Source organism: Bufo bufo, chromosome 3 (genome assembly GCF_905171765.1).
Source record: "Bufo bufo chromosome 3, aBufBuf1.1, whole genome shotgun sequence".
Taxonomy (NCBI): domain Eukaryota; kingdom Metazoa; phylum Chordata; class Amphibia; order Anura; family Bufonidae; genus Bufo; species Bufo bufo.
In genome coordinates this window covers 19,976,683-19,990,846 of record NC_053391.1, presented here as the reverse complement: position 1 = coordinate 19,990,846, position 14,164 = coordinate 19,976,683, and the positions used below count along the sequence as shown (strand labels likewise).

Below are 14,164 nucleotides of genomic sequence, written 5' to 3'. Positions count from 1 at the left end.
AGTACCTCGGGAACTGGAGGCTTTCGGATCGTCCCTGGCCAACACTTTCCTGGTGTGGTCCCCCATACTGGAAAGAAGTGACGGTCCCAAAAAAAGTTCAGAGTGTGTCACAGGAGGGGGATACGGAAGGACACCACCACTCAGTGTGACACGTGCCCCGATCATCCGGGCCTCTGCATTGACGGTTGCTTCAGGGAGTACCACACTTCCATGGAGTACTAAATTTATAAACCCCTTCCTCAATTTTAATTCCATTTAGCCACTGACAATAGAAAAAAAAACAATGGTTCTCAGTAGAGTTGAGCGAACACCTGGATGTTCGGGTTCGAGAAGTTCGGCCGAACTTCCCGGAAATGTTCGGGTTCGGGATCAGATATTTAGGCCCCGGCACCCAGACAGAGGAGAGAGGTCCCATAGCAGAGAATCAGGCTTCATGTCATAGCAGAGAATCAGGCTTCAAGTCATAGCAGAGAATCAGGCTTCATGTCATAGCAGAGAATCAGGCTTCACGTCACCCTCCACTGGAACAGGCCATTGTCAGATATTTAGGCCCCGACACCCAGACAGAGGAGAGAGGTCCCATAGCAGAGAATCAGGCTTCATGTCACCCACCACTGGAACAGGCCATTGTCAGTTATTTTTAGGCCCCGGCACCCAGACAGAAGAGAGAGAGGTCCCATAGCAGAGAATCAGGCTTCATGTCATAGCAGAGAATCAAGCTTCATGTCACCCAACACTGGAACAGGCCATTGTCAGATATTTTTAGGCCCCGGCACCCAGACAGAGGAGAGAGGTCCCATAGCAGAGAATCAGGCTTCATGTCATAGCAGAGAATCAGGCTATATGTCACCCAACACTGGAACAGGCCTTTGTCAGATGTTTTTAGGCCCCGGCACCCAGACAGAGGAGAGAGGTCCCATAGCAGAGAATCAGGCTTCATGTCATAGCAGAGAATCATGCTTCATGTCACCCACCACTGGAACAGTTCACAGATAATGGGTCGCACTACTGTATGGAAAAACGCGGATGGGTGCTCACAGCCAGCAGATTCACCCAATCTAACAAGCAAAAAATTATACAAAAGAAAAGGGCTGGGCACTCACTATATCTAGTAGCCGTGGTGCTTTATTAATTAGAATCAATTGTTATAATATTAAAAACACATATTCTAACACACATTCATACACATCAATAATAGTATCGAAAATATAAATATAATCACTGTAACACAATGGTAAAAGGACCTATTTGATATATATAAGAGTCAGATATGATCAGTAATTCGCATATGACCAATAATCCGCATATATGGAGGACCAAAACAGTCCAAAACTATCCAAATGTTCAGTCCAATATCAGAAGTGTGCCATATTTAAAAAGGATGGATGAAATAGTTGATCCGATATCCTGAGATCTTTTACAGAGACGAATAGTCCTGAATTCAAATATTCGCACAGTTCAAAGTAACAGCGTTAATTTCCAAATGGATAATTTGTCAGTTGTATTATAGTCTACTCACATAATAAATGTACTTAGGCGGCTCAGATCAGCAATCCGCGGCGTCCCGCGTAATAGTCAGGGTATGATCTCCGCTTGTACGTGTGAGCCACAACTTCACAATGGAATAGTCTTTGATAACTCCTAGTAGGTTTCACAGAGAGTTTTCAACAAGCTGTTTTTCAATTGAACAATCACTAGTTCCTCACTTACTGGCGCCAGTAGTATCTTTGTAGTCCACAGCTCTGCAGATATGCGTTCCACCTTCAATTTATTTTCTCCAAGAAGGGGCGAAGCTGCAAAGGTTGGTGGTCCTTAGGTCCAGTCGGGGGGTCCAGTACCAGACGCGTTTCGGGGCTCTTAGTGGCCCCTTCCTCAGTGGTTGACCTCCCCTCCCTAATGTCTCTCCTTTTATAGAGGACTTCAGTAATTAATCCAACTTGGAAATAAGCCAAGTATTCCTCAAATTCTGAAATGGATCGGGTTCTCCTCAAAATCTGTGGTGGATCTCAATATTGGGATCTCTTCGAATGAATCAATATTAGATACACCAAAATATCCTCCATACTCCTTTCCATAATTTTCATTAGATATGTATAGATCTGGATTGTATATATCAAAGATACACCAAATATAAAGTAACCGCTTATGCGGTATTGATGCGTCTTTGTTGCATTTTTTGTTGCATTTAAATTCAAAACGATCCAGATTTCATAACTATGTAGATCCCTCATATACATATCTATAAAAATATATAAATATCAAATATCAGGCCCCGGCACCCAGACAGAGGAGAGGTTCATTCAACTTTGGGTTGCCCCGCAATATAATGGTAAAATGAAAATAAAAAAAGGATTGAATGAGGAAGTGCCCTGGAGTACAATAATATATGGTTAAGGGGAGGTAGTTATAAATGTCTAATCTGCACAAGGGATGGACAGGTCCTGTGGGATCCATGCTTGGTTCATTTTTATGAACGTCAGCTTGTCCACATTGGCTATAGACAGGCGGCTGCGTTTGTCTGTAATGACACCCACTGCCGTGCTGAATACACGTTTAGATAAAACGCTGGCCGCCGGGCAGGCCAGCACCTCCAAGGCATGAAAGGCTAGCTCTGGCCACATGGACAATTTGGAGACCCAGAAGTTTAATGGGGCCGAACCATCAGTCAGTACGTGGAGGGGTGTGCACACGTACTGTTCCACCATGTTAGTGAAATGTTACCTTCTGCTAACACGTTCCGTATCAGGTGGTGGTGCAGTTAGCTGTGGCGTGGTGACAAAACTTTTCCACATCTCTGCCATGCTAACCCTTCCCTCAGAGGAGCTGGCCGTGACACAGCTGCGTTGGCGACCTCTTGCTCCTCCTCTGCCTTCGCCTTGGGCTTCCACTTGTTCCCCTGTGACATTTGGGAATGCTCTCAGTAGCGCGTCTAACAACATGCGCTTGTACTCGCGCATCTTCCTATCACACTCCAGTGCAGGAAGTAAGGTGGGCACATTGTCTTTGTACCGGGGATCCAGCAGGGTGGCAACCCAGTAGTCCGCACACGTTAAAATGTGGGCAACTCTGCTGTCGTTGCGCAGGCACTGCAGCATGTAGTCACTCATGTGTGCCAGGCTGCCCAGAGGTAAGGACAAGCTGTCCTCTGTGGAAGGCGTATCGTCATCGTCCTGCGTTTCCCCCCAGCCACGCACCAGTGATGGGCCCGAGCTGCGTTGGGTGCCACCCCGCTGTGAACATGCTTCATCCTCATCCTCCTCCACCTCCTCCTCATCCTCGTCATCCTCGTCCTCCAGTAGTGGGCCCTGTCTGGCCACATTTGTACCTGGCCTCTGCTGTTGCAAAAATACTCCCTCTGAGTCACTTCGAAGAGACTGGCCTGAAAGTGCTAAAAATGACCCCTCTTCCTCCTCCTCCTCCACCTGGGCCACCTCCTCTTCTATCATCGTTCTAAGTGTTTTCTCAAGGAGACATAGAAGTGGTATTGTAACGCTGATAACGGCGTCATCGCCACTGGCCATGTTGGTGGAGTGCTCGAAACAGCGCAACAGGGCAAACAGGTCTCGCATGGAGGCCCATTCATTGGTGGTGAAGTGGTGCTGTTCCGCAGTGCGACTGACCCGTGCGTGCTGCAGCTGAAACTCCACTATGGCCTGCTGCTGCTCGCACAGTCTGTCCAGCATGTGTAAGGTGGAGTTCCACCTGGTGGGCACGTCGCATATAAGGCGGTGAGCGGGAAGGCCGAAGTTACGCTGTAGTGCAGACAGGCGTGCAGCGGCAGGATGTGAACGCCGGAAGCGCGCACAGACGGCCCGCACTTTATGCAGCAGCTCTGACATGTCGGGGTAGTTGCGAATGAACTTCTGCACCACCAAATTCAGCACATGCGCCAGGCAAGGGATGTGCGTCAAACCGGCTAGTCCCAGAGCTGCAACGAGATTTCGCCCATTATCGCACACCACCAGGCCGGGCTTGAGGCTCACCGGCAGCAACCACTCGTCGGTCTGTTGTTCTATACCCCGCCACAACTCCTGTGCGGTGTGGGGCCTGTCCCCCAAACATATGAGTTTCAGAATGGCCTGCTGACGTTTACCCCATGCTGTGCTGAAGTTGGTGGTGAAGGTGTGTGGCTGACTGGATGATCAGGTGGAAGAAGAGGAGGAGGAAGCTGAGTAGGAGGAGGAGGAGACAGGAGGCAAAGAATGTTGCCCTGCGATCCTTGGCGGCGGAAGGACGTGCGCCAAACAGCTCTCCGCCTGGGGCCCAGCCGCCACTACATTTACCCAGTGTGCAGTTAGGGAGATATAGCGTCCCTGGCCGTGCTTACTGGTCCACGTATCTGTGGTTAGGTGGACCTTGCCACAGATGGCGTTGCGCAGTGCACACTTGATTTTATCAGATACTTGTTTGTGCAGGGAAGGCACGGCTCTCTTGGAGAAGTAGTGGCGGCTGGGAACAACATACTGTGGGACAGCAAGCGACATGAGCTGTTTGAAGCTGTCTGTGTCCACCAGCCTGAATGACAGCACTTCCTAGGCCAGTAGTTTAGAAATGCTGGCATTCAGGGCCAGGGATCGAGGGTGGCTAGGTGGGAATTTACGCTTTCTCTCAAATGTTTGTGAGATGGAGAGCTGAACGCTGCCGTGTGACATGGTTGAGATGCTTGGTGACGGAGGTGGTGGTGTTGGTGGTACATCCTCTGTTTGCTGCGCGGCAGGTGCCAACGTTCCTCCAGAGGCGGAGGAAGAGGCCGAGGCGGCAGCAGCAGAAGAGGTAGCAGGGGGAGAGTGAGTTCCTTGTTTTTAAGGTGTTTACTCCACTGCACGGCGGGGGTTCTGCTTTTGCCCACTGCTCCCTCTTTTGCTACGCTGTTGGCTCGGTCTCACCACTGCCTCTTCCTCCGAACTCTGAAAGTCAGTGGCATGACCTTCATTCCATGTGGGGTCTAGGACCTCATCGTCATCTGCATCGTCTTCCACTCAGTCTTCCTCCCTGACCTCCTGTTCAGTCTGCACACTGCAGAAAGATGCAGCATTTGGCACCTGTGTTTCGTCATCATCATAGACATGCTGAGGTGGTATTCCCATGTCCTCATCATCAGGAAACATAAGTGGTTGTGCGTTAGTGCATTCTATGTCTTCCACCTCTGGGGATTGGCTAGGTGAATGCCCTTGGGAAACCCTGGCAGCAGAGTCTTCAAACAGCATAAGAGACTGCTGCATAACTTGAGGCTCAGACAGTTTCCCTGATATGCATGGGGGTGATGTGACAGACTGATGGGCTTGGTTTTCATGCGCCCTCTGTGCGCTTTCTGCAAAAGACTGGGTGGGAGATAATGTGAACGTGCTGGATCCACTGTCAGCCACCCAATTGACTAATGCCTGTACCTGCTCAGGCCTTACCATCCATAGAACGGCATTGGGCCCCACCAAATATCGCTGTAAATTCTGGTGGCTACTGGGACCTGAGGTAGTTGGTTCACTAGGACGTGTGGCTGTGGCAGAATGGCCACGTCCTCTCCCAGCACCAGAGGGTCCATTAACACCACCATGTCCGCGTCCTTTACTAGATGTTTTTCCTCATTGCTACCGTTCACCACAATAAGAAAAAAATTATTTGGCCCAATGTATTGAATTCAAATTCAGGCCTTTTTTTACAGGCACCTAACACTATCTGGCTATCTATTTAGGTACCGTATTACACTAATACAGGCACAGCAGTAACGACAGATTTAGCTGAATATAAATTGTAGGCCTATTATTTAGGCGCTGGATGACAGGTATCCCTTTTACGGACAGAATTAGACTTGGAAATGCACGGTAGCGTGTGAAGTTATTGAGGATGACCCCATCCACACCTTTAATCTAATATACTCTTTTACGGATAGATTTAACCTTGGACTGATACAGCAGAAACCACTGATTTAGGGAATTGCTAAGTTGGGAATTGTATTTCAACCCAGAACAAAAACTGTGCTTTGGCGGACACTAAATAGATTGACCAGCCACAGCAGTAACAACAGATTTAGCTGAATATAAATTGTAGGCCTAGTATTTAGGCGCTGGATGACAGGTATTCCTTTTACGGACAGAATTAGACTTGGAAATGCACGATAGCGTGTGAAGTTATTGAGGATTACCCTATCCGCACCTTCAATCTAATATACCCTTTTATGGATAGATTTAACCTTGGCCTGATACAGCAGAAACCACTGATTTAGGGAATTGCTAAGTTGGGAATTGTATTCAACCCAGAACAAAAACTGTGCTTTGGCAGACAGCAGACAGTATTACACTTGGCTAGCCACAGCTGAAACACCAGATTTAGGGTACTGCTATGTTGGCAATTATATTTTACCCCTCAATAAAATAGCAAGCACAGCCAAGCCCCTGATGTAGGATATAGCAAAAAAAAAAAAACACACTATTGATGGTTAAAAATGGACTTGGTGGCAGCTTGTGCTGGTGCACCACAAGACACAAAATGGCCGCCGATCACCCCAGAAAAAAGTGACTGAAAAACGCTCTGGTCAGCCTTAAAACAGTGAGCAATTGAATAGCAGAGGTTGTATGATACACAGCTGTATATCGATCACTTCAGTTAATAAATCACTGCCTAATCTCGCCCTAACAGCAGCAGCTGTATCCTCTCCCTACACTTATCAGAGCAGAGTGACGTGCGGCGCTACATGACTCCAGCTTAGAGGCTGGGTCACATGCTGCACTGGCCAATCACAGCCATGCCAATAGTAGGCATGGCTGTGATGGCCTCTTGGGGCAAGTAGTATGACGCTTGTTGATTGGCTGCTTTGCAGCCTTTCAAAAAGCGCCAAGAAAGCGCCGAACACCGAACCCGAACCCAGACTTTTACGAAAATGTTCGGGTTCGGGTCCGTGTCACGGACACCCCAAAATTCCGTTTGGGTTCGCTCATCCCTAGTTCTCAGACATGAGACACTAAAACAAAACAAAAAATTATTTCAAAAATATTATTTTGTAAAACTTTAATAAATTTAAAAAAGTAGACATATTAGGTATTGCCGCGTCCGTAAGAATCTATTCTATAAAAATCCCCCATTACCTAACCCCTCAGATGAACACGGTCAAAAAAATAAAATCTAAACGGTGCAAAAAAAGGGTTTTTTTTTGGCACCTTCCATCACAAAAAGTGTAATAGCAAGTGATCAAATAGTTATATGCCCGCCAAAATAGTGCCAATAAAACCGTTTGTTTTTTTTATAAAAGGATAATATAGTGTAAAACCTAAATAAATTTAAAAAAGTAGACATATTAGGTATCGCCGCGTCCGTAAGAATCTACACTATAAAAATGCCCCATTACCTAACCCCTCAGATGAACACGGTCAAAAAATAAAATAAAAACAGTGCCAAAACAGCAATTTTTTAGGAAATTTTCCATTTTAATAATTTTTTTCCAGTAACAAAGCCAAACAAAACTTAATATTTATTACCCTGATTCTGCAGTTTACAGAAACACCCCATATGTGGTTGTAAACTTCTGTATGACCAAACGGCAGGGCGCAGAAGGAAAGGAACACCGTATGGTTTCTGGAAGGCAGATTTTGATTGCCTTTTTTTTGGCACCATGTCCCATTTGAAGAACCCCTGATGCACCCCTAGAATATAAACTCTATAAAAGTGATCCCAGCTAAGAAACAAAACCACTCAAGGTATTCAAAACTGATATTACAAACTTTATTAACCCTTTAGGTATTCTTTAAAAGTTTATGGCAAATGGAGATGGTCCTTAAGGTGAAAATGAGCCCAGTCCTTATGGGGTTAAAATCCTATCTTGAGCTCTCTATGAACATCACAGCCAAGGGGAGACTCTCTGAGTGTAAAGAGACGTTACTTAGTATTCACTCAATGTAAAATTTATTATAAAAGAAGATTGAAAGAAAAAAATAAAGAATCATCATAAGGTACCAAGTCCTACAGTAGAGCTCCACACCTGCCACATTTCATACAATCTGAACATTACAAAGGCTTCTGACTTCTCCGCTCTTCGATTTGCCACAAGACCCATTTTTATTCTACTGTTTTCTCATACTATACATACACATGGCTACTTCCTCGTGTGAATTTTTAAATGTTTCAAAAGAGTTGATTTATCATTAAAACATTTCTCACATTCTGTACATTTAAATGGCTTTATCCCTGTATGAATAATCTGATGTTGAACAAGATCTGACTTTTGACTAAAACACTTCTCACATTCTGTACATGAAAACGGCTTCTCTCCTGTGTGAATTCTCTCATGATGTACAAGATTTATTTTATGACTAAAACTCTTCTCACATTCTGTACATGAAAACGGCTTCTCTCCTGTGTGAATTCTCTGATGTTGAACAAGATGTGACTTCCGACTAAAACACTTCTCACATTCTGTACATGAAAACGGCTTCTCTCCTGTGTGAATTTTCTCATGACGTGCAAGACTTATTTTATGACTAAAACTCTTCTCACATTCTGTACATTTAAATGGCTTTATCCCTGTATGAATAATCTGATGTCGAACAAGATCTGACTTTTGACTAAAACACTTCTCACATTCTGTACATGAAAACGGCTTCTCTTCTGTGTGAATTCTCTGATGTCGAAAAAGAATTGACTTCTGACGAAAACACTTCTCACATTCTGTACATGAAAACGGCTTCTCTCCTGTGTGAATTTTCTCATGACTTGCAAGATTTATTTTATGACTAAAACTCTTCTCACATTCTGTACATGAAAACGGCTTCTCTCCTGTGTGAATTCTCTGATGTCGAAAAAGATTTGACTTCTGACGAAAACACTTCTCACATTCTGTACATGAATACGGTTTCTCTCCTGTGTGAATTCTCTGATGTTCAACAAGATTTGTTTTTGTAATAAATGATTTCCCACATTCTGGACATTTAAATGACCTTTCACCTTGTCGAGTTTCCTTAAATTTCATTTCTAAAGGTTTCCTACATTCAGCTCTTGTTGAAATTTCACTCAGTCTGTGTTCAGTTCTATTACTGACAAGTCGTACTTAATTATCTTTTACGTCATAAGAGGAAGAGAAAAGATATTTCTAGTAGCTTCTTATCATGTCATCACCTGGAGAAAGAAGAACATATTTATAAGTTAAATGGTCCTTATTTTCCTTGCTACTAATTAATTATTGCTACAAATATATAAATAGCTCATTAGCTGCTGCTAATTACTAGGACACGGCTCTTTAGGCAGGGCTGCACTAGATGCAATATTCTACCCAATAGCCTTGGAGTGTGTATGTGATGAATGGATGGAGCCAAAATATACTGGCTACAGGTGTGTGGATGGAGCCAAAATATACTGGCTATGAGTGACTGTATATAGCCAAAACATACTGGCTGCGGATACATGGTTGTGACCTATATACTGGCCGCAAGCTATACAAATAGATTGGTCTGAACTCTGTACTATACAAGGGTACATTCTAGTCTACAGAGACTCCACTCTGGTAGAGGCAGTGAGATCTACTGTATTTAGCATTATACGACCTATGAACTAGGTGGCACAACCACATCTGCATATACACCCACAGGATCACTTGTAATATACACACATGTGTCCATTCACGTAAGAGGGGCACACCTACATCTGATTCACACCAAACGCTAATCAATGTTTAGTATTAATATTTAAAAAATTATTAAATACAGTTTAATATAATATGCTGAATATGGTACCTTATCGCTCTAAAATCATAAAATACATGCTGAAAATATAGCCATGCCAAGGGTTAATGTGTACTTCAATCTGAGATTTCAGTAGTAAATATAATGTCTATTTGTACACCAATGTACACAAGTCTCTACAAAAGGAAGAAAAACCGCAGCTCACTATCTGCGCATCTTTACTTAACTTGCAACAATATCCGAATATATTTTGTAAAGAAACAAAAGTCCGGTATTGTCCTGGGAAAAAAGATATCAAGCCACTACAAACTTCAAGCGGGTGTAACCACACACCTACCCCGGCACCCAAACGGACTATTTCTTTGTTTGCAAGCTCATCGCTCACATTTAAAATTAATAGGTGGTACGACTACCTCTGCTGATAATTCGTGGGACGCCACGTTAAGCGCAAAAATCCAAACACTTTACTGCTTCCAAACAGTGAGTAATTTATCATTATATTATCACAGTGCACTAGCCAAACACCTTTTTGAGCTATAACTGTGAAAGATCATATGCAAGGAATTGCAAAGGACAATATTTCTATCTCAGCAAATTCCTATATTGAAAATATCGCTGACAAACTGCGGATTAACACAGAGACTGCATTCACTATCATTTTATAAACTGAGACTCGGTAGTATTGAAATAGACATTATATTAACTACTGAAATCTCAGATTGAAGTACACATTAACCCTTGGCATGGCTATATTTTAAGCATGTATTTTTATGATTTTAGAGCGATAAGGTACCATATTCAGCATATTATATTAAACTGTATTTAATAATTTTTTAAATATTAATACTAAACATTGATTAGCGTTTGGTGTGAATCAGATGTAGGTGTGCCCATCTTACATATTTGCATACTTGATTTTTCCCTAAAGGTTTGGGGTAACCTTTTTAGGGGGAGCACCCATTTCCTTGCAACTTGGAGGGTGAGCCATCCCAATACTTTCTACATGTGTCCATTCTCACTGGTTACCGTGCCCTCAACTCTGACTTGCTTATCCATAGCAATCACTAGCTAGCAAGTCAGGTTTTCTAGCCCAGTCCCTTAACTGTACAGAGGAGTTATTTGCTACCCCTCTCTGTATAGGTTGGAGACTGGTTGCCTGATGGTCACAGACTGTGACATATAGGCCTTTTGCCCCCTTTTAAACAGACTTTTAATAAAGGTTTTGTTTTTTAATTTTAACGTTCATCAGGCTGTGATATTATTAGTATTTAGGAACGTCTACCCACTTATCTCTTTATAGTGTGAATTAGTTTTGATTATTAATCCTGCAGACCAGTCCATAACATTGTGTTCACATAAAGGTGTTTTGCACTGTAATATTATTTCTATATGAACTTTACACTTTGGCCCATGTGCTATGTAGCATTATCCCGGGCTTGTACCATGACACAGACATGACATCTTGATTAGATTTCATCGGTCCCTTGTGAGTTTATTTTTTATTTTTTAATGAGATTACTTATTTAATAAATCTAAAACCGGACAATCCTTGCTCTCTGTCTATCCGGGAGGTGCTGGTAGCTCATAAACTGCCAACACTATTGATCATTGAAACTTCTTCACTCTCTAAACTCACGTTCAATACATTTTTATTGGTTTATCATGTTTTAAGGGACAAATCAGATCATAGACGGCAAACATTTTCAGTCACCAGACTTTTTCATGTCATCTGATTGCCCAGAAAGTAGGATTTAAGGAAAGCATGGAGATTGAATTGCGGTCTTTTTGATTTATCTATTAATATTAACTAGCATATAGGTAATACATGGATAGCATTGGTATGGTAGAATTTACATCCTATAGACAATTCAAAAATCCATTTAAAAAACTGGCAAATGGACCCCAAACCCCATTAACGTTTTGAATAATCCCTACAAGGAGGAAACTCTTTACCTCCATATTATATAAGTACACTTTAGAAGACTGCCCACAAGTAGGACATGACATTAGGAAATCATTTATGGAAGTCATGACGGCACAAAATAGCATGAAAAGGCAATGTTTTGTGCTCCACCATCCTTTACACTATGTACTGTCTACAATATGTGTTATGTGTACAGACCTGTATTATATACAGTCAGGTCCATAAATATTGGGACATCGACACAATTCTAACATTTTTGGCTCTATACACCACCACAATGGATTTGAAATGAAACAAACAAGATGTGCTTTACCTGCAGACTGTCAGCTTTAATTTGAGGGCATTTACATCCAAATCAGGTGAACAGTGCAGTAATTACAACAGTTTGCATATGTGCCTCCAACTTGTTAAGGGGCCAAAAGTAATGGGACATAATAATAATCATAAATCAAACTTTCACTTTTTAAAACTTGGTTGCAAATCCTTTGCAGTCAGTTACAGCCTGAAGTCTGGAACGTATAGACATCACCAGACGCTGGGTTTCATCCCTGGTGATGCTCTGCCAGGCTTCTACTACAACTGCCTTCAGTTCCTGCTTGTTCTTGGGGCATTTTCACTTCAGTTTTGTCTTCAGCAAGTGAAATGCATGCTCAATCGGATTCAGGTCAGGTGATTGAGTTGGCCATTGCATAACATTCCACTTCTTTCCCTTAAAAAACTCTTTGTTTGCTTTTTCAGTATGCTTTAGGTCATTGTCCATCTGCACTGTGAAGCGCCGTCCAATGAATTCTGAAGCATTTGGCTGAATATGAGCAGATAATATTGCCGAAACACTTCAGAATTCATCCTGCTGCTTTTGTCCGCAGTCACATCATCAATAAAATTTGTTTGTTTTATTTCAAATACATTGTGGTGGTGTATAGAGCCAAAAATGTTATAATTGTTTCGATGTCTCAATATTTATGGACCTGACTGTAACTGTAGATACACAGATATCTCTAGTTAGAGGAGCAGATTATGGTATCTATAGAGAAAATTATGTGTGAGTTAATTACAGATTAGTCCTGTGAGTAAAACTCTTTCACAAACTTATTGGTGTGGTCCAGTGATGGCAGTCAGGATCGGTGATTGTCCGTGTTCCCTGCACAGTTACAGGTATGTACTATCACATGTATGGACACTGCATGTATAATTACATTACAGACAAAGACACATTGTCCTTATACACAGCACAGTCAGTACTTACCAGACATGGACCCTCTACACACTCAGTACTTGATCTCCAGTCAGTGTCTTCTCCTCAGCAAGTCAGTGATCCAAGTGAATTCCCTTGGTGAATTCTGGCTTTCTGAGCCATGCTTGGTCTTTTATACCTTTTGGTGGCTATAGCTATCTGCTCCTCCTCTTCCCCCACCTTCATAATCATGAAACTTTGTTCATCAGATCTTTCTTCCCTCATTACAATATGCAATGGAAGAATAATGGCCACACCTTCTCATCAACAAGTTTAGCATTTACTGGCCTCCTGAGATGGTTCTTCATTTACACATTGTATTTGCAGGGTAGAGACCTATTGTTCACACTCCTATTTAGCATCTGTAAGAGATTCCTGGGATACTCCGAGACCTTTTCATGTGAGAATCAGTGTAAACAATGAGCATTTTACATCCTGATGAGATACATTCCATCCAGACCTACAACCACATGACTCTCCATCTATAATTCACAGATATGAAATACTCCATATTATATTCAGTAGAACAGATTATAATACTTTCATTATAAACCCTCTATGACAACTTGTTATAGGATTATTTATTATTTTCAGAAATGTAGAGATTCAGTTATAAATTATACATTACTGGTTTAGCTTTAATCAACATTTCATGATCAGATACATCAGTTTTTTATATATGACACAATCTCTACATCATCTGCTCTGTAGTTTACTTGTGGCCATCACCATGATACATGTTCAGACTGTTCTCACTGGGCTCCCAGATATCTGTGTCTTCATTTCCAGTTCTGAGAATGTAGACCTCTTCTGGTCATCTGCTTGGATTTCTCCTGACTATGATTATTCCTTCATTAGATACCACTTATACCATTGAGTCTATTTCACAATCCTTAGTCCATAGAACATATTATGCTTCATAACAATTGATCAGCTTAGAGAAGAATGTCAGTTGCTCTTTTGTGAACTCTGCATTTTTTTTAGATTAAATATAGAAGAAGGAAAAAACATGACAATCTAAAATAGAAATCCAAACTGGATGCTGCTTGCTACACCATTACTTCATCAGAGATATTTCTGCTGCTTAGTAAGAAGCAATCTGATAAATAAAAAATTAAAGGGCTTAGGGAGGGTTCACACTAGCGTTAGGGATTCCGTTATGGTTTTCTGTTATAGCATGGTTGTAACTAGTGTTGAGCACGAATATTCGAATAGCAAATTTTTATCTCGAATATCGCAACTTTGAGAATTAGCGAATATTTCGAATATAGTGCTATATATTCGCTATATCAAAAATTCATATTTTTTCCATATGAAAACATGATTCCTCCCTGCTTCTTG

The 14,164-nt window shown here is 42.2% G+C and overlaps 1 protein-coding gene across 1 annotated transcript in view; it reads right to left on the bottom strand.

Annotated features, from left to right (window-relative positions):
* The window catches only part of LOC120993568 (gastrula zinc finger protein XlCGF26.1-like), a 71,694-nt gene extending 62,738 nt beyond the window's left edge, over positions 1–8,956 (bottom strand). Inside the window, exon 1 of the mRNA XM_040422044.1 lies at positions 8,088–8,956. Within this exon, the coding sequence (XP_040277978.1) occupies positions 8,088–8,956 (869 nt within the window). The remainder of the gene's footprint in view (positions 1–8,087) is intronic.
* Positions 8,957–14,164: the final 5,208 nt, after the last annotated feature.